Here is a 27248-nt window from a genome sequence, read left to right on the forward strand (position 1 = left end):
TTCTACTTTCCTGGCTATTGCGTGACGGTCGTCAAATAAATGACAGCAAAGAGCCTCTCGAGACCGGAAAACAAATAGGGGCCGACCGGCCGGTTCTCGCTACATCGTCCTCGAGTTTTGGACCAACACTGTCCAGGCCTTCTCGGAATAACCTTCTTCTTCTCCCTCCACTTTCCCCGGTATGGGTAGGCATGCCAGCTTCTACTGACATTCCACTCCTCTTTGGGTCTTTCTTTGCTCTGTTCCGTCGGGACCACGTCCAAAAGGGATCGACTTGGCCTCTCCTCGTGATACCATGCCCCGCGCTCTCCTCTCTTCCCTCGCTCCCTCGCTCGCTAGCTCGCTGTCTCTCTTTCCTCCAAGCTGAGCCTTTTCCTTTCTTGGCCTGGCCCTTGTCGACCAAAGGACAACCGACCAACGTGGGATGGTGGTTCCAATCCGTTCCACACTGCGTGGACACAATCTCCCACCCAAACTTGCCCCAGATCCTTGGTGGTAAAACTACTTTCAACTTAACTGTGAGTGCGAGTGTCGCACTTGGAGACTCGGCGAAACTCTTTCGCCTAAGGAAGGATGAACCGAGAGGGCTTGAGAAGACCAAATCACTCGCAGCCTTCCTTGCCCTTGGCTCTCACTTTTTCTTGGCGTGAGTCAGAAGAGAGGAGGTGGGTGGGAGTGCGGAGTGCGAAGCCGTTGTTCCAAAGGATTTCTTCAGTTGACCGTCAAGGAGCGAGTGGTGCCCTCCAGCCACCCACCGACCTCAGCAGCAACCTCAACTTCAGCCTCTGCTTCAAGTCGCCTCCATCCTCACCGCCGCGTCTTCGTCTAGCTTCTCATCTTTTTCAAGTCGTTGGTGTTGTTAGTGAGAAATTGTGAGCGAGTGAGTGGGTGAGAGAAAGAGAGAGGGCGACAAAGATTTTTCTGTGAGGAAGATTTCGTGGCAAGCAATAAAAGTGACAGTTTTGCTCATCCAAGAAATATTGAAATACCATGCCATTGAGTATAGGTCAGAGGAAATGTTAATTATGTGATACAACCTGATGGTTCCAAAAGAGCGTGGAATGCATTTTTCAACGTGTTGGTGTGGTGTTTAAGAGGAGTTTCCTCTTTACATGAATAGTCCTTCGAGGGGCAAAACAGAGTTAAAACAGCTTTCAAGAATACTTGTAAGAGCTCCAAGTGGTCCCAACTGAAGAGGTGGCCTCTTTGTGAAATATGACAAAAAGATTGAAGTACACTTTTTTGTCACAAAACGTGCTGATGCGATGCTCGCTCCAGTGTTAGAGTTCTAAGTTGGCGGGCAGAAATCCACTTCTGATTGCATCCAAGGAAGTAAACAATGGGCGTAATGAAAGCACCCTCTTAAAAGGAACTTTTTGAAGCCCGGCATTGCCAGAACCGAATGATATTAAGTCAAGTTTCTCCAAAAAGTTTCACCCAACGGATCCACTTTTGGGTCTTGAATCTGTCTTGTCACATGTACGGAAGACATCCATTTACCTCCGCTTTCGTTCGTGACAGCAAGCGTCATGGTGCTCTCGATGAATTTCAGCCTTAAATTGGATCAGCCCATCCTGTTGTCCGACTTTTGAAAAATGGAAAATTCTGCTTCCTGTTCTACCTAGTCGGCTATTGCTCCTACCATGAAATACTCCGTTGTTGGCCTTGCGGATGCTTCAGCTGCCACTTCAACACAACAGCAGCAACAACAACAACAACGGCAACAGCGGGATCGTCTTCAGATGTGAGGCCAGAGGGGAAAAAATCGAGAGATCTCACAACTGGCATCACTGAGATGAACAGGATGGAGATGAAGCAAGCGAACAAGATAGGAAACTTTTTCCTCTTGTTGGCAGTACTTCTGTTCTTCGACGACAACTTCTTCGTATTCGTCAGCAATGTCATCCCGGGTGTTCACGGTAAGAATCCTGGATTTTCTCAATACGACACCTTTTTAAGTGCCATCTTGACTTGGGGCTGAAAAGACCCTGTTTGGAAACTAACGGAGATGCTTTAATCACTCTAACTAAGATTACCAAGTCTTACGCTCTTGCTAATGATCGCTTCAGTTGTCTCATCTAGCACCAGATGAATAATCTACCACCGAAAACACATTAGTAGATTTCAAGGGAGCCTGCTTTTTACGTATGTGTGTACTTGCAATAGCTGGAACCTTAAGGGCATTCAATGCAGATGCCGCTAGCATCATCCTCTTAACACGAACACAAATAGCCTTCCCTGGAAGGTGTTCGTTCCTCTCTGTCCTCATTTTCCAATTCCCTCCCTTGTCACAACTCTTACTGCCTATACAGACATACAGAGGCATACAGAATGCCTGAGGCCAGGTACTACGTGGAGATTCTACTTTAAAACAATCTAATGGGTCTGTATTTAGTTGACCTTCTTTTGTCATGTACGTAGCTCCAAACAACGTGAAGCGATGGAATAGAAAGCATTCATTTACCATGTGCAATAAATACTTACAATCGTACAAAAAAGCAAATGAATGGTATAGAACTCATAAAGACCAAGAGAGCTGTTTGTTAAACTTTATCAGTGCTATTTTTTCTTATCAAAGTAACAATACTATGTTAGAAAAGTTGCATATTTCATTACATGGAACACTGAAATGGAATTCATTTGAAACGTCCAAAAAGTTTTTTTTAAATCAAATGTTGACTTCTTCTCTTGCATTCATCTTTGAAACCTTCTTTCTAGCTTAGTGTTGTTAAGATTAGGTTCATGTTTTATTAATTACTGTTACTCATTAAATCACCAAGGCTCTGTTCCAGTTTGCCCCATCCGAAACAGGTCCAGTTAGGTACCCTCTTACCCTCTACAAAACAAATGTTTATGCGGCCAATAATTGAGAAGGGCCTCATTTGGTTGGGCGAGTGAGGATGGGTGGGTGGGGGACTTGCATCTTTGCTCTTTACAGCAGAGCTTGAAATTGCCTTTAACGACATAATAGGTCCCTAGATCTCGAGGAAACAACATGGGCCACGTCCATTCACGTTCCACTCTCACATAAAGTAACCTCGATGGCAGTTTGGAACGGGTGCATTCTTTCCAACTTAGCAAAAAACTGCCTCAAAGCGTGCAATCCCTTTTGGTTTCACTACACTCAGTTGGATGTGAAGCTCAGGCTCTCCCCTAGACAGTACTGAACTAGGGCCGGGAAAATCACCACAAAATGATATAAATTACTGACCACCACACTTTACCATCCCATCTGTATTGCCTGGCTCTCAGTATGGACGCTCGTTTTTGCACAATGCCTTGTTCTTGAACACATGTGCCATTTATGGAATCTTGTACATACGCTGATATTCGATGAATATCTCTCAGACGTAAGGCATGACTTTTGCTCAGTTGCTCTGATTCAAAAGGCCAACTTTCAAAAGTCTGACTAAACTTTTAAAAGTAAAGTCTTTTGCAAGAGACGTTCAACCTCAGTTTACAAGCTGCTTTTTATAGATAAAAAAGGCAGGAAGTAAGAGACGATGTATGTAAAACTGAGTGCAATGTAGCTCGTTGCTGCATCTGCAAAAGGTAAAATAACAAATGACTGACACCTACACAACCTACCATGTCCTATCCCTCCTTCACTTTTTCCCTTCCTTTTTCACTTTTTTGCCATTCCCTTTACTTACTTATTTTCGTTACGTTACCTTTGCATACTGAAAACTTAGTAAAAACTGTTGAAAGTTGAATCAAGTGAAAGTTGAGTCACTAATTGCTGAACAACATTAGACACAAGGGGGAAGAACTGATCGTGGAGTGTCTCCCTGGATCCCAGGTTAAAATCGGAAACATCAAATGATATTCCATCAAGGAATGCAATCCCCAGCAATTCAGGATGAAAAACTTATGATTTCTCATTTCTCATATAATCATATGATAACTGATCCACCAACAAAATGTCGGGACAGAAGGGGAGTTGCACACTAATGCGCCCATTTTGGGCACTTGCTACAACCCCAACCCAGTCGTAAATGTCGAATCGAACAATGCCAAACAATTAATTCATATTGATATGTAACAAACTGACTCTAATAAATAAAGTTGAAAAAATACACAAACAGGCCTAAATTTCTAAATAATTTTTCGTACTATTACGTTGCTCAGCTCTAAACTAGTTGGTTTAGATTCAGGGATAAAATAGAGGGATCGATCATGACAACAGTCGATATTGGAATGACTTAGAGCGTAGTTCAATCACAACGTGATGGCACTGAGACTAAACGAAATCATGAATGGTGTATTTTCCACTTCCGTTGCTTACCGAAGGGTGTCCAATGTTCTAGAGTAATTTCAGCTTTTAATTAGGATTCTTTTGTGTTGGGAAGATGCCTGGGTGTTGGGCTGTTTTTTTGCGGATGGGCTTAACCCCCTCCCAAATAATTTGACCCAGTTGCCATCTCGTTCGTTCTCCACTCCGAAGAGAAAATGAGGATCTTAAACAGCTGGAAGACGAAAGAAAGTGAGAGAAGTCTGGGAGGAAGAATTAGCGGAAGGACTCATCACCAACCACTTCACTGTGCCCAAGAATAAGGAAAGGATCCAAAGCTCTTGCTCTTGCTCTTGCTCTGGCTCTTTCTTTCTCAGTCTCTCCTTTCCTGTCTTAAGAGGGAACAAACAAATTCAATCTTTCCTGTTCTTTGGAGCTAATCTGGCTTGGTCCTCCAATTAAAATGTTGATGAGCTAGCCAGAATTGCCTCGACGGGTCTAAAACGAGAGAGAGAAATTCCGTAGAGCCTCTCATTATTGTCGATTAATGTCACTCGAGCGGGAGAAAGATAAATAATCCGAGAATACTCCATCTTGAACTCGAATTCTGCTACATTATGGAGTTGACTGAGTGGGCTGGTTGTTTGTCGTTTGTTGATGTTAACCCCTCACTTTGTTTGTCTACTCTCCCCCTTTTCCCAACCCTCCTTTTCCGTTCCAAATCTAGCTGTTCTCAGATCCGTTCTTCGTTCCATGTGCTACTTTCGTCTCCTTCTTTTCTTTCGCTTTCCCCAGGGAAGTGCCATTCATTTTCTTCTTCAAGATTTTTTGGTATTTCTTAAGCAAAAAAATGAAAGTTCGGCTCAAGCAAACGAAGAGGGATCTTGTACATTTAAACCTGTTGTGGGCATGTAGACACAAAATTCAAGCCTCAGAAACGCAAAGAAACCAGTGCTTTAGGTGAAGGGAAATCTCACCCTAAAACAACTTGCTTGATATTGTATTACGATCATGAAAATCTGCCAAAACATGTCGTGAGAAGTTCAAAAGTGTTCCAAAGGGTGGCACCAATTACTGGACCAAAAATGAGCCGCAGCCAAATCGCATTCCATTATCAAAATACCATAACCAGGGAACGGACACTGAAGCTAAAGTGAAACATTCACCTCCTGGAAATGCTTTGAACAGAGACCAAGGATGCGTTCCATTCCAGTGAGCAAGCAACTCACGTACGTCGTAGATGCCAATGTTGCTCCAATTTCGTCACTAAATGTCAGATCCTTCATTTAAGGCGATTACGAAGATTATCTTTCAAACGTTTCCCCTTATCACTGCATGTGATATGCTATTGATTCTTCAAATGGTTAGTCAACTTGTATCAGTTTTGTGTTCTAATGTTTCACCATGGAAAGCTCCCAATTATCTGGACAGATCTCTGCCAATGGTTTTGTTGACTATTATTGAGACTGTCAAGAGCAGACACCCAGGCAAAGGGTTCTACCAATGGTTCGAAACATTCAATGCTGGCTCGTCTCCATAAGGGCCCTCAATTTCATCTTCCTCCTCTTCTTCTTCTTCTTCTTCTTCTTCTCGTTCTCGTCGTCCTCCTTCTCATGTTCCTCTTCTTTCTACTTGCTTCTTTTTCTGCCTTCCTGATCCAAGGAGGACACTGAGACTTCGCATCTTCTGATGTAACTAAAGCCGAAACGGAGAGGAAATGTTGTAGATCGGGCGTCCTCCCGATCTGAGCTGAGCTTGTCGTCTTAATGGCATATCAAGGCCATGGATGGCATTTCCCGTGGCTGCGCCAAAGCAAGGAGCTTCCTTCCCCCCAAGAGAGATGAATTATGTACATGGCCATGGCAAGTCAGTTCAGTCAAGCCTAAATGCATGGAGGGGACCTGCGATTCCGAACTAGCGTTTCAATAAGCTCTCGTGACGAAGGAAATAGATAGAAGAAAGTCATACTAAAAAATTGACCCAAAGAATCCAATTGCTCTCACTCAAACAGTTCCTTGCCAGAACTGACCCAAAGAATCCAATTGCTCTCACTCAAACAGTTCCTTGCCAGAACTTAATGAGATATTTGCCGTGGATTCTTAATGGGTCTTCAATGTCCTTGATGTGGCTGCTCTCTAGATATAAAGGCATACTGGTTTTTATCTGGCTCAATCAATGTGACCTACAGTTACATCTACAACTAGGGTTGCTTTGATGATTTATTGATTATCTGTGCACTATCACAATTTTGATAATCTGTTTTACAATGTTGACCATTCATTTGTAATTCACCTTTTATCTGTTTGTACAACTATTTTTACCATATTTTAGCTTTGTTGACATGACTATAGGTCGCAATAAAAGCTGGATACTATTAACATTGTAAACCTGATATTAGATTTTCTTGTCTCTTTGATTTGCAAATTGAATGTGTGATTTAGAGTCACATCTCTTTTGTGAATGACTTGAAAGAGAGGGACGGAAGCTAGTCTGGTGTGAGATGTTTTGAACATGATGGAGCTTGTGGACGGAACTTTTTGTCGAATAGAATCTCTTGTTCTTCTCCTTCTTTTCTTTTGGCTCGGAATTGGATCTTTTCGTCTTGGTGCAAGTGTAGCTTCAGTGAATCAAGCAAGGAAAGAAGAATACTAACAATAAAATGTTATGGTCTTATGACGAAGCCAAAGAAAGTGGTCCAGTCAAGTAACTGGGGAAACTGAAAATAATTCTTTCTCCAGTCGCTGGCCCCGCCCAACTGTCTCCAGGAAGCGTTGGCAAGAAAAAAAACGGGACCAAAGAGCATATCGGAGGATGGCTCTCGTAATCTTCAAAAACCATCAAAATATATGCAGTAGTTCAGGTGGGCACTCTAACGAGAGATATACATATGAGGCATGCTTGTATTTGGTACGGAGATAGATAGGAGTAAGCATCCTTTGTACTCGCGCCATTCATCCCATCGCAGACATTAGCTGCCATTGCTGATCACAAACGAATGGATCCCTTCCAGATGCAAAGCTCAGTGGAAGCAAGGTACGGTAGGTGGATGGATGCAATGGTATGTATGTATGTTGGTGGTAGGTAGGCAGTAGTGGAAATGACCTGATTGCATCTGTTTACCGATTTCCCTCTTGATGACTTCCTCTCCCCTCCTTCGTTTACTAGTATGATCCGTTCCCGGTCTTCATAAGGAAGAACTTTGGACCAAAGCATAAAAAGAACCCGATCTAGATGATGACGAAGTAGAACGAGCGGGCAGAAGAAGAAGAAGAGAAATACCGGCAGTTGTGGTGGGGAAAGGAGAAAAAGAAAGGAAGACGAGGGGAAGAGGGAGAGAGAACAACGAGAAGAAGAAGGAAAAGAGACATAATTTTTCCATTTCTCCGCGGCTTGACCACCATGTGAAGACGCTCACACAGAACTCATTGCCTGAAAAGGGAGAGTTATGTGTTGGGGACAATTTACGACCTCATTGTTCGACTTGGACAAGAAGTTCATGTGATTAAAGAGGCAACATGCGTGGGAGGAGAGCATAGACAGTTGGAGGCGGTACAAGTGCAAGAAAATCAGCTCTCGACTTTCACCTGCCCTGTAAAAAGGAGAAGCACTTGGTTGCTCTTTAAATCATCGCTCGAGAGGCGGCATTTTGTGTTGACATGACAAAAGTGGCTCATTTTTGGGGCTAAAAGCTGGCAGCCTCGGGGATCGTGTAAGAGCAGTGTCAGTATGTACGGGTTCCAGACTCAGTGGACTAGTGGATGAGTGCCTTAAAAGCTGCTAGCCACGTATCTTCTCCGAGCACGTCCCCGATTGAATACGACTCCGTTCGTCACTCTATTCACTGACTGATGAGGGAAAGAAATGTGAACAGAGATTGGCTGAGTGTGGAGTAGCAAGGAAAACAACCAAAAAGACTTTTAAGCCCTGGCACCTTCACCAATACTCTGCTTATTTGGTCCTTCCCCTCTTCCCTCTCTTCTTCCTCTTCCTCTTCCTTCTCCTCTACCTCCTGTCCCTTCTCCCCTCATCTCATCTTCCTATTGGGAGAGATGTTGATGTTCTTCTTATCGTCAGCCAGCCTCATTTGGCTTCACTACCCCTTGTGAACCAATGCCCTATGAATGGATGGTTATGTTACGAATGTATGCATGAGTATATGTATGGACGAAGGAGGATCCTTCGTATCTTGGTTGGAACGGAAACCCTGGAATGGTCCCCTTGGCCCTTCCCAACTACAACAAATGGACAAATATATTCTTAAAACAAGTCATTGTCACAGACGAAGGAGCCAATTAGAAAGACGCATCAGTTGGTTGATTGGCTATTGAAGCGGATATTGCAACTATGTATATGAGCTCACGTCCAAGCCGTCAGAGGTCCCAACTCAGGTCACAATAACTCATCTTGACTGTACTACAGTATTGTTCCTAGTCAATTTGCGAAGGAGAAAGGGGCCTGTTCAATGGGATCAATCGAGCGTTTAGAGAATGTAACACGGATGAAGCACTAAAGTTGTGATGAGCGTCGAAAAACGATGATGGCAATGGCCAAATCAAGAGCTACGATCTAAACAAGGCGTCTGTCTCTAAGATTAGTTTCTGGGGAGTAGTCAATCGATGTACGAGTAGCTTGTGCGAGTAGCTTGGAGCTCTGAAAATTGTCTTCCAAATTTTTGGAAGGTTCCAAGACCTCTTTTAACTTCGAGATCCCATTATGAATCTCATAGTGAGGAGGTCATAAATTATATCCAATCTTCTTTCTGGCTTTTGTGCTCAATTTTCAAGAGAAATGGGTACAGTATGAGACTTGTCGACTCTTCGCCATACCCTTTTTGATGTCTAGATTCCTACACGTTGAGAAGCAGCATTCTGAAACTTTAGCAGGCTATCTCAGCAAGAATCCAAGAACAAATTAGCCATGCTTTGCTTTGTAAAACGAATCTTCTTTCGAACGAGCCCTCTGCAATTTCCCTCTATCAGCTTGGCGAAGGATGAGTAGTCCACGGATCAAAACTCACGAGACTTCACTTTTCATTGGAACCCTCTCAAAATTACCTCGTCAAAGAGAGCGTTAAAATATTGATCCGAGTTTCCCATCGAATGTTTCCGAGCACGTTTTGCGGGGAATGAATGTAACCAGGCAAGTCGTCAGTTCGTGCTGTTTCGAAAAAGACCAAACACAAAGCACTCAAAAAACACTTTCAGAGCTCAACAAACTTCGCTTTGGACTCTAACCCCGGCGTTGATGAGATGGGGGCAAAAACTTGGTCAGGGCAATTTCCCGAGATTGAGCCGTCACGAGCCGAGATTGAGTTTGGAACATACCTGGCTTGAAACTGGGAGTGCTCTTATGGCGGGGTTTTTATGGGCGGGAGTCGACGACGACCAACGTTGGTGGAGCTTCTTTCCCTTTAACTTTACGTCGCGGATTGTGAGAAGAGGCGTGATCCAAATGTGGACCAACTTTTTGATTGGGTCACGAGTCTTGTAGTGGGAAGGATGTGGTTCGACATTCGCTTCTTCATGTTTGCAAATTCCTTAATCTGCTGGCACCCTATGTGAATCTTGAGCTCACGGGGATTAAGTTTGAGCACAAATCAAATACCCTTTGCAGCATTTGCTGGCCGGCATAATTGAGACTTAGACGTACAAATATCGGGTCGACCCAGGGCATCCCGGGCTTACTTGCAGGGATCGAGGTTTGATCAAAAATCGAGGGAATCCAAAAAGTTTTCAAAGGGTTTCATAGGCGCATTTGCATTCGCCAACTCTAGCGAAAAGAAAACTTTCAGTCGAATCATTCCCAAAGAGAAGACATTCAGAACCCCTTTGGGTCATGGGTGGTACGTGTGATTTTTCTTCATCTCTTTCTTCGGTGACCTCATTTCTCCTCCTGGCACCTTCTGACTCACTATCTACCAACCAAGTGAGTGCCAAAGTGAGGAGAAGGAGACCATGCTTTTTCTATGACCGATGGTGTTAATTTGGGGGATACTTGATTCGTAATGATTGTAAGCCTGCTCGGCAAATTGAGCCCTTTTCTTTTCTCTTCTTCTCTAGAAGGGCGGTACAGTTTCGTTCGTGTCAAAGACCATTTCGAGGGATCTTTCAAAGAAGTTGACACTTTTACGGATGTTTCTGGCTTACCTATCGTGGAAGTTGAGAGAACAATGATATGGCACTCCTAACTCCTACTAGACTAATACCATATACTTTATTTCTATCCTTTAGTACTTTAGTCTGAATTTGGAGAGCACAAACTTGAATATGTGCTTGCTCTTTAGAAACGTCAAAATACGTGGTTCAAGGTAAAGAAACTTCATTTGAGTTGACGTGTTCAAATATTGCCTACATTGTACGTACGTTGGCGTCTTTTCCGAAGACTGGTGCATAAAATATGATGCGTCACGGAATCTGCCAAGGAATTTTAGATTTTAGCGGATAATGTGAGAAAATCCATTTCACATTGGCCCGATCTCTTTTTGCGCCCATTTGAATGACATTTCCTTGCAACCAGGCGCACTTTTATGCTTCTCTCCGTGGCGTAAATTGTTCCGATTTTCACATTTCATGGAGAATGGCTTGGAACAAATTCAACCCTCTTTTGTCGTGGTTCCTTCCATTGCCCAACTTTCTTTCAACAATGGCTTTCTGGCGAGCAAGCACACCACATTTTTGACTCGAGTTCCAGCATGACGTTCATTTTCACTTGCAGAAGCCTTCTCCTCTCCTTGTTTCAATTCGGAAGTTTGTGTAGTTGCTCTATTAGCTGTTATTTTATGACTTTCATAATGCACAAACCCAATTAACTGGGGGTTAAAGGCCCTTTCAATATTGCCAGTCACTGCACATGCCCGTTTTCCTAGTCAACTTTGAATGGTAAAGAATGGCTCCAAGAAGTTTCAGATCAGGCAAACAAAGAAGGAGCCTTTGTTGCCAAGACAGCAATAGGAAGTCACAAAGCCATAAGCCATAGTAATGCAGACCATCTAAAGTTCCTGGAAAGGTCACATAAGTTTCCAAGTCAAATTGAGCTGAAGGCTCCATTTAGGGGCTTTTTTGTGTGGAAACCAAATCGAAATTTTGTAACATCCAAACGGTGGGAAACTTTCGAGTGTTCTCTTTCTCATTTATGTCGAAACCTGGCAAGCCTTCAAACCGTCTCTTTGGAGCGGATATTTTGTATACTCAGGCCAAGTAGGAAAAGAGAGGAAAAGTCGAAATGGGAGCGGAACCAAGTGCCAAGACTGGTTTTCCTTTATAACAACATGAAGTCTTGTCTACCTTCTCCTCTTTCTCCACCTCCTCCTCCTCCTCCTCCTCCCCCTGCTCCTCCTCTTGCACGCCCTTCCTCAAAAGTGTGGTGGGTCTTTCTGACTGCCTCCATATCTCGTGGAACAAGAGGAAAGGGAGAGAATTGCATTGAAAAGAAAAGTTGAAACCGTTCGATGGACCACTCTTCAACAGGGCTAACAAATGATTCGAGTGTCAAAAAGAAAGTATGAAAAAGGAACTTGATTCAATTCTTCGAGCTCAACCCTCGAGCAGAGCATTTAAGAAGGAAGGCTCTGATGACGTGGATGCCTAGTTGAGCTCCGAGATTAATTCCGTTCATTTCCTTTTATCTAGGTTTGAGTCGCAATGCGAGGATCCCTGACACTCAACATATCCGACGCGAGACAGTGACAGAGCGCAAGATTTTTGAATTCCGCTCTTATCGCGATGGCCAACTCTTTCACTTTGAAGTGCCTATGGACACAAGAGAGGCCGTGTGGACCTTCAAGACCAACTACAGTATGGGATGTCGCCCGGGTATGGTCACCATGTAAGTAAAAAAAAGCCTACTTTTGGAAGCTTGCATATGTTTTTATCGCCATATCCGTTTCAAATTTGTGATTTATGAGCGTAACATGAGTGCGACCCTACCATTAGTTGATAAAGAATGCAGAAAAGAAAAAAAAGTATCCGTCTTTCGATATCACTGTCCAAATTCTTTGTAAAAAATGTTTTCCTTTCAAGTCGTGTTTTGCGATTTTGTGTTCCGATTCTTTTCGATCGTTCTGAAGAATCGGTCTCGCAGATGGAGGAGAGCGAGCTGAATTCGATGAACGGCAGTCATGCGTTATCAAACGCGGACTGGAGCCCTTCGTTTCTAGCCGACTTTCAATTCGAGTTCGACCAGAAGCTCTCGTTTCAAGGCCAATTTCAAAGCCACTCTTCATCTGACAACGAAGCTGAAGCCAGTTTTGAAGAGCAACAATCTCCCGAATCAGAATCAGGACCCTGGCCGCCGCCGCCGCCACACCCACAGCTACAGCCACTGCCCAAAAATTGGAGGCATGATCAGGATCCAGCGGAACCCCCTGACGTCGATCTACTAGATGCCACATGCGAGGAAATGTCCAAGTCTTTGAACGCCCTCCGAATCGAATTCATTAAGCAAAGTTTGGAGATGGAAGGCATGGAAATTCGGCGACTCATCAGAGATATTGAATTCCAAGAGAGACGGAGATGCAGAGCGAGAGAGATTTGCGAGAAACTTGCACAACAAAACCCCACCCTCGGGGCTTGGGAAGGAAAAAGACGACTATCCAGCCTCACTGCTTTTTCATCTAGTCCCATTGCCACTTCGTCTGGCAGTAGATTGAGAGGAAAGCCCGGGAAACCTCATATCGGGTTTGGTGATGGAATGAACGCTTCTTCCACTCCGAAGCTCTCGAAACCATCAAAGGACCACTTCTTGGGCATTAAGCGAACTCGTTTCAATGAGAGTCAATTCCCAGATTTATCCGAAATCAAACCGAGACCTTATGATCCGTATGGCTTGGAAATGGAAATGGAACAAGATCAACCACTCGATCTATCCATGTCTGCCAAATCCTAACTGTTTTAAATGAAAATGTAGGCCTCTCGTCTTTCTCTTATCCTCTGTGTTTTTTTTTTACCAGAACTACGTTTCTCTTCTCTTCGTTAAGGTCGCATGTGAGTCAGTCGTGATGAAAATTATCGGTCTTTCTTGTTCCTTCCGTCTCTCCCCAGACATCTTCAATCGGGTGGCTATCCAGTGGTCAATGCCGACCAAGGTCGATACCCAACGGCAATGAAGCCCCTGTCCATTCCGTATAACATCACCTTCAATCCTGAGAACGGGATCCATACGCTGCATGTGCCAAGTCCCCTGCCTGGAAATTGGTTCATGTTGGCCTATGTCAAGAAAATCGAAAGAAACTACTACGGATACCCACAAGACGTGAGTACTGCCTACCGGCGCAGCTAGGCAGGCTACTTGATAAGTATTGAATTAGGAAAGAGCGAGATCCAACCAGAGAGCTTCACTTACCGGGTGCGATGATATAGCTCCTACACTTTTCTCACAACTTTGAGGTGGGCAATATCTGGACCGTAGAGATAGCAACGAATTAACTTTTTATACATAAATAAATGGTATGGTATTGGTATATTTATTTTTCAAAGACTGAACCTCCTACTGCAATGCATCTTTCCAACCTGGACCTAAAGGACTTAACTGCTTTAGTTAGGTCGGCTTCAGATAATTTCCCTCACTTCCCCTCAACCCTGGTCTTTAGAGCAGTAATATTTACATGGCCTTTGGCGCAGGCAAGGCCCTCCACCCGCGTCCATACATGATAGTTGGGGGGGTTCAGGTTTGGGCTATTAGGCGGCCACATGGCCTTAGGCCAGAACCCCTAGACCCCAGTTTGCGCTCGAGTGGTTGGCACTTCTCCTTAGCCCCTGATGTCAACGCCAGGTCCCCCTTGATTACGGTTTTCATGGAGAAATCTGACACATTTGCCTCCTTGGCCAGTTTTTGAATTCTGCGGGTCGGATTACGGGTGATTTTCCTCTTGAACTTGAGATCAGTCTTGGAGACCTGACAGTTCTCTTTTTTTTGCCATTTTGACGCTGAATATACTCACCAGTCTCTCGATTTAACTTTTTTGCATCGTAGACGGTTGATCGGCTGATACCAAAGTTTCTGCAGATGATTGTGAGAGTATCACCAGCTTCAAGCCGCGCAATGATTTTCTGCCCCAACTTCCAATTTTGATGTGGAATGGTCTAATGCCGATTGTTTTCCTCCAATTCAGCTATAAACAGATGAAAGGCATCTCCTGAATGCAGAATTACCAAAACCCTTTTAAAAGCCATGGCATACACCTTTATTCGTGGTTTAAAAAAGAGTACAAGCGATATCATCGCACCCGGTAGAGTCGTTCACGAAGGAAGCTTGTCCTTCTAATTTGGAGAGATGTACACGGCAGTCTGAATATATTCCAAATCTCCATTTATCAGCGATCAAGAAATGTCAGGACCCACCGAACTGCACTGACGAGCTTCCTTCAAACCATTAAGGGGCTTAAATGGACCAATTAATTAGTCCGACAACGGATACGTTCTATGCGCGAGGAATTCGGAATATGTGCTCGTTGAATGGCAAACAGCCCCACGATCCATTAATGTCCAGCTCTACTACTTGCTGTCAAGGTTCTTGCCACAGACGTGGTAGCTGTAAAAGAGCCTCCTTCATAACCAGGCATCGAGCTAGTTGCTTAACCATCCTCACTTGTTCTCTTCATTGGGTCGTGACATCGATTCGCCGCCGCCTTGATCAGTATTTGAGCCCTAGTTTTTTTCATCACTCTAAGCACACTCGCACACTTACTCACACATGAGCGAGCACCGTTTTCCGATATGTCGAGAGCCCGGGCCCCCAGTGCAATATCTGTCAGTCCTGGAAACTTGCCTTTGCTCCACTTTTTAGCTCTTTTTATGACAAGCGGTTGTATTGTCTCTGTCGGGGGAAAAATCAATCATTTTAGTCCCCGATTCCTCACTCTCTGATCTGACAAGAGGCGGGAGAGGCTTCAAATATTAGACCAAAACTGTGAATGGATCTCGCACTGTTTGTCATTTACTTTGATGATGACTTGAGTAATTATCATATTTGCATGTCAACTTGCATTTCTAGAAATCGAATTAAGCTGTTACTAATGACGAAGTTTCCATTGCCGGGTGGGAACAAGGCGGACAACATGGAAAGGTGTGGTTGCATGCAAAGAGGAAGGAAGTCGAATGTGATTGTAGACGACAAAGGCCACTGAATCCACATTGAGCCTCAGGGACTGAAAGGCAGTGAGGAAAGAAAGACCTTCGTGGACCACAGAAATTGGGAGGGGGACCATGACTAGGGCCACCACTGTTCCGTTCAATGTGCCCTACAATAGGGAGGAATCCCAAATGCACGAAGCGACAACCAGATTTCTGAGTTTCCAAATGGACTCTTGTCATTAGGATCAAGATCAGACAGTATCCACCACGCACAAACATAAAAGCAAAAAGCGAACATAATAATTGCGGCGACCAAATCCAAGTACTTGCTGGGAATATATTCTAGTAATACGGAGCCCTATGAGTGCATTTCGGTTGCTTTTGAAACCAATAGAAGGAGATGCGGGCACAACGGGAGAGCGAACTCCCAAAAGTACGAGTTATTAGTTCTCTCTCCCATTGGCGTCTTTGTAAAGTAGTACAGTAGTTCCAGTACACGATTTGGTGAAGCTCTTGCTTTGTACGTGCGAGTTTGGAGCTATGTATGCTTGCCAAAAGGACCACTGAACAAGGTCTTTAGTAGAGTATCTCTAGAGTTATGGTTTCTTGTAGTAATCCACGAATTTACCCCCTTATTCTGCTCACGAAGCCCACAAGTCGTGAGAGACATGGGAGAAAAAGCTAGGTTCCCCAGGCTCGACACCAGCCACCCGCTTGCCATGAATGTTCTTGGTAGAAAAGTCACAAACTATTGTCCGTGCATAGTCTCGTCGGTCCGTTGGATCTATGGATGGTTTTATCTGGCCCAGCAGCCCGATAGCGAGCTGTAATGAGAATCTCTTTCCGGCACTCTTGTCCCAAACACGCTGAAGACCATGTTATTACAGATTAATGGGAAAAGTTGTCTCGTTATTTCGCCACGGAAAACCATGGCAGACCAAAGAGGCCGTCCAGATCAAATAGACATGGCTAGATCATGAGTTGTTGACGTATGCAAGTTGCCATGTGACGAGAAAATCAAAGCATGGCAGGTTGTGGCGGTAGAAAATCCGCCAATATTTCACTCACGTCACATTACTACCCCCCAAGTCCAAATACCGATGAAAGTCAGGCATGCTCTGAATCTTATTGGATTGGTAGACTCTAGCTGATTCTATCCGAAAGGGTTCTCAATCTTCCACTATCCTTGTTTATGCAATATTTATGCCAAACTGGTCTCTTTCTACTTTTTCAGAGCTTGTCCTCAACCTCGTCCTCTTCTTCTTCTTCCTCGTCGTCGTCGTCGTCGTCGTCGTCCCCTAGTTCGTCGTCGTCCTCTAGTCCGTCGTCGTCCTCTAGCTCGTCGTCGTCCTCTTCCTCTCCCTTGCAATGTTCCACTTGGCTGCGGACGGACGTGGACTATCAGCTGGAACCCAATATCATCCACCTATTTCCCGAGAAGCACAACCACCAGAAACTTTTCCTCTATGACTCTGTGGAGAAGCCTCAAACTTACAAGTAAGCCAGAGTGGACTTTTCGTGGTAGGCAGGAGAACAATTCTTTCCGGACGCAGCACCTAGTGAACAAGCGCACAAAAACTATTTATGGGCTTTTATACCCGTACCATCATTTTCTATACACACAGAAGGAAAAAGAGGTCTGAAGTTTACGCCTGGGCTATTCCAAACTTCAAAATAACTTTTTGCGGTTAGGTACTCTTTCCGCTCAAATTTTACCAGAATCATTTGCTCTGGCCTGAATGTTTCTCCTCGAGATGGACCAATGGTCTCGACAACAAGGCAATTGCATAAAGGCCTATGAAATCGAATTTCTAGCATTTCCCTATTGGATCCTTCATTTATGTCCTGATTTGTCACAGAGCATGGTTATTTTGTTGCCTTGAAAATTCACATCACATTGTTTTAGCTGAATTAATATTACAACAAAAAGAAATGAAAAATGGAAAAACTAAGTTCAGAAAAGGTGAAAAGGTTGATGTCTTACCGCAGCTGTGTCTCTCTATGTTGCTAGATGTACATACAATATACAATAAAGTATGTATCGGCTGTGTGCTTGTGTCACGTTCCTGCCGCTTTCAAAGTATGCAAATCGTGATTGAGAACGCGGAATAAGCCCGGCGTTACAAAGTAACAAAGTTTTTTCCTCAATTCCCTTGAACCTTGGAACGAATCTTAAGGCCATCAGGAATTTGACAAGGATTGCTTCGACCATTCAATCAGTAACCCAGGGAACGGAAGTAACGAGGCGCTCCTTGACCGCAAAAGGGTCAGCTATTTCTAAAGCGGGACTGCATCCTCCCTTTGTAGTCTTTTTCGTTCCCTCTCCCTATTTCTCCTTACCCGTATTCATTAATTCCGCTTGAAAGAAAGCAGAAAGGGTACTTACTACAGGTGCTGCTAACTGAAAACAAATGCTAAACAATACTTATCTCACGAGCTACTCTGAAGGTCCCAAATCGTTGCGAATAATCACAATCCTCATTAGATTCTTCACCGGCGATAACGTTTGGATGGCCTCAGTCATATTGACCAAGTGTAGCATCAAAGCCGATGGACGGGGTGGAGGATCCACGGGAGATGGAAGAGGTCGAATCACACCAGATGCTTGCCCATTGCGAATGAGTGTGGCTCCTCGACGACCACCGGACACCTTGGACTCCAGAACTAGGTAAGTGTGTGCAAAATCCGGTCGGTTACGGGTCTACAGCCTTGACAGGGCTTCACCTGGCACCTAGAGAAGCAGAGCAGTCTTGTGCATATGACATTTGGACCGGAATAATCTGAAGCCGAGACGGTTCAAATGCATCCTAAAACAGACGAATCCCATGTTAAAAGAGTCGACCTTCCTCGCTATGGGTAACAATTTTAAACGCACTTTTAGCCCACAAGAAAAAGGATTATCCCAGTTCGGGAGAAGGCAAGACTGAGAACGATACAGGGGCAGGGGCATCCAAGATCACCATTGTCTTTGTCGCTCTTGTCGTCGAAAAAGGCTCCAACTCGCTCGCTTAGAACTCCCCTTTAGCTGGCTCCAAATCCTTGGAGAGCATTACTTCCCGTCGATTTTCCTTCTTGGCTCTGGCCTCAGAGTGGTTGGGTGACTTGGATTCATGTGGGAAGTGGAAAAGCGCTGGATCATATATCCTGGGGTGTGGGAAGCCTTGCGGCATAACTGTTCGATTGTAAGACCTTCAAAAAGAAGATGCCTCCATCTTTCGGCTCCCTCGTGGCAAGAATTGTTCAATACAGTGTCAAAATGGAAACACATTTTTTTTTGTCTACAGTCTTTTGTTGATATAAATATTGCTCGTCATTCCCGTATTAAGGAAGTGAGTATCATTTCTTGGGAAAACTACATACTTGGGAAAAACAGCAACATTTGCTGCTGGAATCGGGTACAGGTTCACTTGATCGAGATAAGTAAAAGGACCGAGAGTCCGAATCGATTTTCGTTTCTACCTCGAGCAAGAATCGGAAAGGGGAAAATTCCAGTGAAGGACCCCAGAACATGTCCCGCGAGAAAATAAATTCCATCAATGCCAATAAAACCCAGTAATGCTCTCCATTCCCATTGTACTCATGGGAAGAGATATTGTTCCAAAAATTGGCCAATTTCCTCTTCAGCCAAAAGGGACGTCTACTGCTCAAGCCAGCCAACACTTGTCATAAAATGGGGGCCCCTCAAATGATTGCTTTTCNGGAAGAGATATTGTTCCAAAAATTGGCCAATTTCCTCTTCAGCTAAAAGGGACGTCTACTGCTCAAGCCAGCCAACACTTGTCATAAAATGGGGGCCCCTCAAATGATTGCTTTTCCTTGATGTTCCACATTGGATTTGTCGGGTGAAGTGTTTCTCGAATTCGGCATGCTTCGACCCCTGCCAAGTGATTGATCATTGGCCGCCTTTTGTGTCCTAGTAATCAATGGAACAATCAAGCTCCAGACTACCAGGGTGTTCAAAAGGGGGAATTAAAGATGATCAAAGAGTGTGTCTTCTACGACTCCCATTCGATCTATGTCTAGTCTCCAATCCCCTTTCGTCCTGGCATTCCCAATGGCGCGGAAACAAGAAATCTCATTTTCACCCCCATCGCTATCTCTACTAATACTTGAGCCTTGTGCTACTCTTGCTCCTCCCTCTTCTCTTGCAGACACAGAGATTGCCTCAAAGACTCGGACAGCTCAGGCTGTGCCCTCAAACTTTACGTGGAGGAGAACTCCTGGCACTACATCACGGTCACGCCCACGAGGGCGGACTTGAAGATCGATTTTGCAATCAATGTCGTCATCACTGGTAATAAATCAAAAAGGGGAGGGGGGCAAAGAAGTTTCCAGGTTGTGTCTTTATGAACGGGGTTGTCGACTTGGCTCTCCGAGATAGATTGAGCATTTTAACAAGCCTCGACAGCCCACGATTCTTCGTCCCGCACCTGTTTCTACCCTATTATTCATCTTGGGACTCGGCTGAAATCAGTTCCATTGGCGGAACCCATTTTTCTTTCCATCCAAGCTCATGAAAACAAAGCCCTTTTTTTCGCAAACTTTTTTACTTCAAATCTGGGCTCGGCTCGTACCAAGAGAAAGCGAGTACATTAAACGCTTTATTAACCGTTACAGTGCAGGTGGCTGGGTGCTTGTAAATCGGCTCTAACCTTTTTACGATCTTTTCGTTTCAGACTGCCCTCATCCAACGCAGACCATTGACTACCTGCTGGTGAACAAAGTCAATCCCCACGAAATTTGCAGCGACATCACCAAGAACAGCCGTTCCTCTCTTCAGCTGCTCTTCCCACCTTATTCACCCAAATATGACCTCAATGATGTCTATTACAAAAAATGTGGACAAAGGTAAACTCACCAAAGAGTGCTCAAGTTATTTGTCAGCAATGCACACTTCATACCTTATGCACTCGAAGAAGGCCCATTCAAGGTTTTCAAATTCAAAGCAAGAACAAAAATCGTAAAAGAAGAAAGCCTCTTCATCATGCTGAAAAACTACTGAATGTCTTGGTTTGATGGAACCAGGGCACTTATTTGACGTTGGAACGAGATGAAACTGCATCCTTTCCTTTCTCCATTGTTGGCCTTGGTGCATCGCAAGTCCAGAGCGAAAAGTTGAGATGCACGTTTCCCATCATGCTTCTTTCGAGTTTGAGCAAGGTCCACGTTGCACTTCCAATCTGCATGATGATTCGATTTGCCTTTGCTTCGTTGTTTCGTTGTTTCGTCCACCTCCACTACCATACAGCACACCTTATGTTTCAGGATCCGCCTGGTGCGGAAGACCATGCCCGGGGTGTTCATGTTCGAATATCATCTTCCAATTGTGGGCAACAACTCCAATCCATCCCTGACCTTAGATCTGGAAAATGACCTCCCGAGCATCCTTCAGTTTCCCATGGGGATCAGCGATATTGGTGGGAGCCTCGTTGTGGAACTTGGAATCAACAATGGCCGAGTAAGCTGATGATGCCACCTTGCGTTCTATCTCTTACTCTTCCCCCCTGTGTTTGCACAAATAATTATCAGAAGCTGCCTCAAATGGTAGATGAGTTGAAATGAGCCAAGCGTACTAGACTGTAGTCTCTGCCCTTGCTTGCAGTGCATCAGTTAAGATCTGTCAACAAAGGAAGTTCTTCCAACCAATTTCAATAGGGCTTCCGATTTCCAATTGGATATGGGCACTAAAAGCGTACGGCACCCCGAACTAGCGTTGTTGGAAGAGCTTGGTGGAAAACGAGTTTCAAAAAGCCCCTGCAAGATCAATATCGAACTCATTGATGAAATGTGCCCGTTTCAAGGCAAGTGGAACCAACTAACTTGACTTCCGCAGATTTACCGGCCCCATTTTCCAATTCATCTATCTCGGACGAAAATAAGACAAGGGGACGACCTCGTTCCATCAGCATGTTTCTTCTTCTTGCCTTCTTTTCCTTCTTGGTGGTCCTTCTCTTGGTTGGATCATTTTTTGGCTCCTCACGAGTTTAAGCGTAAGAAGCGGGACCCACAACAAGGGATGTGGGACGAGTACACGAAGGTCCAAGTTTCCTAAGAGGAGAAGGGAGGAAGAAACCAGCAAAGTCGGAAAGGAAGAAGGCTTTCTGCTTGCGGTCAGTTCAGATGCTCGTCGGATGCAAGTTTGGGTTGTTGTGATGGTGGATAAAATAGGGGTTAGAGTAAGAAAACGAGGCCCTCGCCTCAAGAAAGAGGGCAAGAAGAAGGAGAGACGAAGGGAAGAGGAGAAAGAACTCTGGAAGAAGGCTTAAAGTACATGGGTAGGGCATGATAGGAAGAACCAATTGGTTGTGTACTTCCTCAGATTCCCAATCACTCACGATGGAAGGGGGGGGGGCAGAATTACTCACTCGCTCACTCACCTTCCATTCCTTGCGTCCAATGAGGCTTCATTTTTCTTTCCGTTAAAAAAGCAGGAACCGAATAAAACAACCATCCATTACCTTGGTGCCTTGCAATATTGGTTAGAGCCACTCAAATACTTCGGAACTTTTGCAGAGTAAAGTTTATCCTCTTAACTCGTAAGTCCTTGTTCATTTCGACATGTAGAGCAAGGAAATTAATCACTTGGCGCTTTTAACGAATGAGCGATAATGAAAGAGCCTTACATGAGTTGGCATTACTCTCTCCTACTTTCCGTGATGAAAGAGGCAAGACCGAGCAGGAAAACAAGCCTCGGGATCGTTAGCCGTAAACTTCGGTCCATTATGAATCAAGGTGTTATAATGCTGAGAAGTTAAGTCAAGTCAAGTCAATCAAGCAAGTCATAAATCGGCTTACCCGTTTCTTGATACAAAGATTGACATTGCCAAAGCCTACCAAATGTTTTTCCATTTTAGCCATACCTAACAATTGTATCTGATTTCGCTCGCTAGAGGGAGAAGAAATAAAAGGCCTTCAAAAGGCTTGAAGCCTTCCAAACAATATCCAGAGAAGCGGTGTTCTTTCACTTCAACTAATCTTTGAAACTGATTATACCAATGGGTTTCCATCAAACTTCTTACCTTGCTCAGTCTAGCAACCTCTCATTTCATTTCAGTTGTCGGGAATTAGCTCCGAAAGTATTCAACTCAAGGCCTGTCTCAGCCATGGACGTCGCCTAGTTCCCACAATGGCCTCCCATTTCGATCCTTATTCTGATCGAGCCCTTCAAAAGGGCATGATGGAGCCCGTTCATACAGTGGGCGTGGTTCCTTCCACATTTGATAAAGAGGAGGCATCGTTGTGCCCGGGAGGGCGGCTGATCAGTCTGAATGTGACAGCGGATGAACAGGTCCCCAATATTCAGCGTATAATGGTCCCTTATCCAGCTTCTGGAGAATGGTTTCTTACCTTGCTTCCGTCATGCTCCAAAATCAACATCAGAAAAGGCAATGGCGAAACGTAAGTAAAATCCAATGCATGGCCAAATCCCTCAATATTTGGATCATTGGTTGAAACAGCATGGCCTTGACTATTGTTGCAAGTGAAAACCTCACAAACGACGAAATGATGAATGATCGATGGTCTCGACAAGCTTTAGTGTTTTGAACAGTTCGAACAAAATTGGTTATGAAAAAGGGCTCTTTCATCAAATCAATGTTCTTGTTGCAGGACGTATGAATCGACAAGTTGCTCAAGAAATATCACCCCCATCGTGTTTTCCATTTATTCGGATATGTGCGTCATGGGCAGTTGTGGAAAATACGGGCGATGCTATCAGTTCTTCTCGGGAGGGAATATGTTTTCCACGTGCTCGTGTTTTGCTGGTATGGGTACTCCCAATCAACTATAATGCCATAATATTTTTAAAGGGAGCAATGTATTTCAATTTCCAAACTTAGTCCGTGTCCGGCATGATGAAGGACACAAAAAAATGGTGATGCTGTTAGTACGAACAAGAAGTACCTTGGTAGGTTTTTGTTCCCTCTTTTATATGGTAATATGCTTTGAATATAATTTGTAAAATGTGCAAATGAACTGAGTAATAGAGCGAGGGAAAACCGGGAAGCCAAAATCTCGAATTTGGTCGTCCTTTGCGTTTATTTGACATCATCATGACACGTGCTCTTGACAGGATGTGATGCTTCTTTATTGCCTGTCAAAGACATTGGTTTGATTTGACATGACCACCAAAGGAGTAAAACGGAGTGTTTCGCTACAGAATTAAAGTATGTGAGGTGGAACGATTTCAAAGACGCTCTTATCAATCCGGTCTACGCTTACTGACCTCAAAGGGGTGAGATTAAGCAAAATTAGATCTAGTGTTTTTTCAAGGAGCTAGATTGAATCCGTGTAAGAAACAAAATCAATGAAGTAAGTGATACTCGGTTTAAGAGATGGGTCAAGCTGTAATACTAGATCAATTCATTGAACCAATAGTTGTTTCTACTTCATAGTTGTTGAGCGGGGTCATAGGTATGTTATTAAAGACGAACTTCAAGTTGAACAATCAGTTTTGTAATTGATAAAAGCAATGCGTGCATTGAGTTTCTCCATCGTGTTACTTAAGAATTTAGGGAAAAACTGTTATTTTTGTCTGAGTTATTAGAGATATATTATTGTGGCAACATCATGCTGATGGCAATTGAGAGACATCGAGGTAATTTTGTTTACACCCTATTGGAGTATGATCTTATTATGCTTCCAGGCTACAAGGGTTGGGGCTGCACCGATGAAAGCGAGGCCACTTCAGAGATCGACCTCTTGGCCGCCACTCTTCTCCTTTGTCTGAGTAACCTCGTGTTCCTGCCCGCCGTTGGATTGGCTATTTATCGAGGATTCTACACGGAGTCGTTCCTCTACTTCGCCAACATGGTGTTTTCAACCGTAAGATAGATCAATGATCAAATTATTGACAACCATTGGTAGATTGATCGTCAGCATTTGACATTCATTCCCTGAGCTTGTACCCAGTTGTTGTTGACCTTCGACCCAGAGTCCAGAATCCACACCAGATTTCGATATGCTCTTTTCTGTTTCTTCTAGCTCTACCACGCTTGCGACCAAGATGTCTTCTCATTTTGCTTGATGAAGTATTCTGTGCTTCAGTTTTGCGATTATTACTCGGCCACAATGTCCTATTGGGTGACTGTACTGGCCATGGCCGGGCTTCCTGACCAAGCCAAGTCACTTCTTCACATGGTTGGAGCTGTGGGTATCGCTCTAGCCATTGAGTACGACAGGGCCGGAATATTCACATTCCTTGTGCCAGGAATCTTCGGATTGATCATTATGGTCGCTTCTTGGGTAGGATAGCGCGAAAACAAATATTGAAATGGAATGATCTCTTTAAGTATGATCACACGGAAACTGTGCCCTCAGTTGCCCATGAAAACCAGTTTCCATTTCCTTCCGTCCATTTAAGAACAACAACTTTTTGTTCAAATTTCTGAACTGGGCATGACAACTTATCTTCTTTTCTAGATCTCGCATTGCTCCAGTGATCGGAGCTGCTACCCAGGATTCAAGTACATATGTTGTTTCTTCCTCCCGGGACTGGCCGTCCTAATCGGAGGATTGTTTTGCTTTATGATCCTGGAACATGAGGCCAACTATCAATTCGTTCACTCTGCGTGGCAAATCTCCATGGCTGTGGCCATTCTCTTTTTACTTCCTCAGTCGCCCAATGACGGCGAGGACAAATACACTATGCTGGACACGCGTCCTCCGCCCACGTTCGTGGAATCAAGCTTCAAGCACTACTCAGACGACAACGGCCCTGAGGTGATCAATGTCACCTCCAGTGGGACAATTCTACCCCCTGACCAAGTGATTGACGTCTCCCGAGCTCCCAGCTTGGCCACGCTCAACAACGGGACCTTGGGCAGGAGTACCTTGCCGAGGAGTGGACACTCCACCCTGAAGAAGCCGGATGAATCGCGTCACGTTCACGGGCAGTATCCGTATGAACCCGGATGAGATACGCTCCGGCGTGTTCGGTTTGAAAAGACCAATAACACGCCGGAGAGTAGTACTGCCACGCCCACCTCGCCTAGTGGCAGTGTCAACCCCCATTTAGCTCATAGTACTTGCTCCGCAAATGGGGCCATCTCGCAGGCCTCTCCTCACCGAACAAATGCTCCAAGTCAGTAGGATCACCCGTCATCCATCAGCCTTTGCATTATCATCTCCACCGGTGAACCACAACAGTTTTGAATGTGATTGTTACATTTTTAGTAACTCAGATTTTCTACCAGGAACAAAAGAAGAGCGTTCTTTTTCCAATGGTTGTTATTCATTGTCTGGCTCTAAAAATACAAATTCAGTACTCCTGAGCCATTAATAAGGCCTTCTCTTTAACTTACCCTTCACTGTAAACACTCTAATGTTTTGCTAGTACAATAACCCAATCATTGCTGTAACAAAAAACAATAAAGACACCCTTCTTGGACAAGAAGGAACGTGTGTATAGATTCCCCCAAATAGGTTCAATTTTAAATTTGTTTGCGAATGCCCCATATAAAACGACAACAAATTACGAGAGAGAGACAGCTAATAAATGTAATAACCAATGACTTCGCATACTCGTTAACAGCGAGACATTTCATTTTCATAAGACATGTATTCCATTCAAACTCAAATGGTTACCCTGATTTGGATGATGAATGTTCTTTCGTGACTGGAGATTCTGAAATTGTCTTAACATCTTAATTGCCCTTTTCTAAGCGTCTTCTCCTTCCCTGTTATTCATACTCTTCCCAAAATCTCACGAGATATCTCGCTATTTCCCCTCAAGGCATCAGATCTGGGCAAACTTGATCTTCCAGACATGGTAAGGGCCGTGTTAGGAGTGGCCACTGCTCCATTTTACCGTGTATTGTTAGCGGTGCCAGGTGAAGAACAACGCTCAATTTCAGATCTCGTTTTGGCCAGAGGGAAATTTGTAAAGCAGGAAGTGAATCCTCGGAACGTAGACTCGTAGATATAATGGATGGTCAGTGATAAACGATGCGCATGAAGAGAGAAGGACTGTTTCCCGTTCACTTCTGGTCCTGATACAAGAACGTGGTCGCTTAAGGTGAGACGTATGCGAGGTTGACTTGTTGCCAGTATGATTTTGGGATCCTTAGGAAACTTGAATTGATCACGAAGGGTCAACCAATCGCAAAACTTGCTCTGGTCCACATGACACTATGCAACAGGTTTCCCTCAAAAACCTTACTACTATACTTTATCGATTTGCTGAAACTGCCCTGTATCGAAAAGAAGGATTGTCCCGGAAAATGGGCAGGCTCAACGGGTAGTCAACCCAAGAAGTGTCTGTACTTGCCCAGATGGACAACACCGATCGCCTTCAGCTCAATTCGGGGGGCCCAGTCTCGACGCAATAAAAGCATGGCAGATCTAAAACGGAAGGAAGGAAGGAGAGTAATGAGAGTGGGGAAGACATCAAAGAATGGGCCATCTTTTGGAATGCAGACATGCTGAGGGGTAAATGTAATTCAGGTGGTGGTGATAGGAAAGGTGGGGGTCATTTGGACGGTAGGAAGGAGGCAACACCAACCGGGACTTGTTTTAATCGCCGAGTCCCCAAAGTTGGCGTACTTATTGGCTGATCGAGAACATGTTGACCACCTATAAATGAGAGCACCAGTTTGGAAAGGGCATCAGTTTAAGTCTGGAACAGTGTTCGCTCACTTCAAATCAAGTCAAAAACTCTCATTGCATAACAACTTCCGAAAATATGAAGGTGCGTGTTGAGTGCATTGTCAAGCATTTTCTGCTTCTTCACAGAGTTTGTTTTACGTAACTTTTCCTCTACTTGTTTTCTTTTTTCCTTTTTCGAATTTTGTCACTATCGAAAGGAACTGGGGACGTCGGTATTCAAGACACTTGACACATCTTGTTGTACTACCTTGCTGGTTCAAATAATGTATTATTGTGACAAACTTAAAAAAGAAAAGGACAGAAAAACCAAACATGGTCAGAGAAATGGCATTAGCTTCATATTC

The 27248-nt window shown here is 44.2% G+C and overlaps 1 protein-coding gene across 2 annotated transcripts; it reads left to right on the forward strand.

Moving 5' to 3' along the window:
- The first annotated feature begins 727 nt into the window (after positions 1–727).
- LOC131883703 (uncharacterized) lies at positions 728–25571 on the forward strand. 2 transcript variants are annotated; one of them, XM_059231222.1, is made up of 13 exons: positions 728–1919; positions 11860–12055; positions 13270–13480; positions 16535–16797; positions 17786–17968; positions 19452–19594; positions 19977–20148; positions 20566–20758; positions 22355–22698; positions 22909–23063; positions 23945–24123; positions 24283–24543; positions 24721–25571. In XM_059231222.1, the coding sequence occupies exons 1-13, from the start codon at positions 1796–1798 to the stop codon at positions 25213–25215; spliced, it is 2919 nt and encodes a 972-aa protein (XP_059087205.1). In that variant the 5' UTR covers positions 728–1795; the 3' UTR covers positions 25216–25571. The 2 variants fall into 2 exon arrangements, with proteins under 2 accessions (XP_059087205.1, XP_059087206.1); XM_059231223.1 differs by lacking the exons at positions 728–1919; positions 11860–12055 and adding an exon at positions 12993–13131 and having other exon boundaries at positions 13206–13480.
- Positions 25572–27248: the final 1677 nt, after the last annotated feature.

Source organism: Tigriopus californicus, chromosome 7 (assembly GCF_007210705.1).
Source record: "Tigriopus californicus strain San Diego chromosome 7, Tcal_SD_v2.1, whole genome shotgun sequence".
NCBI classification, from domain to species: domain Eukaryota; kingdom Metazoa; phylum Arthropoda; class Copepoda; order Harpacticoida; family Harpacticidae; genus Tigriopus; species Tigriopus californicus.

What these genes read in the sequence shown, in the direction of transcription:
- LOC131883703 (XM_059231222.1), top strand. Translation starts at nt 1,796, where the DNA reads ATGAACAGGATGGAGATGAAGCAAGCGAACAAGATAGGAAACTTTTTC. An exon ending in ACCTTGGACTCCAGAACTAG is followed by an intron (nt 17,969 to 19,451) that starts GTAAGTGTGTGC and finishes CTTCTCTTGCAG; the next exon opens with ACACAGAGATTGCCTCAAAG. An exon ending in TACAAAAAATGTGGACAAAG is followed by an intron (nt 20,149 to 20,565) that starts GTAAACTCACCA and finishes CTTATGTTTCAG; the next exon opens with GATCCGCCTGGTGCGGAAGA.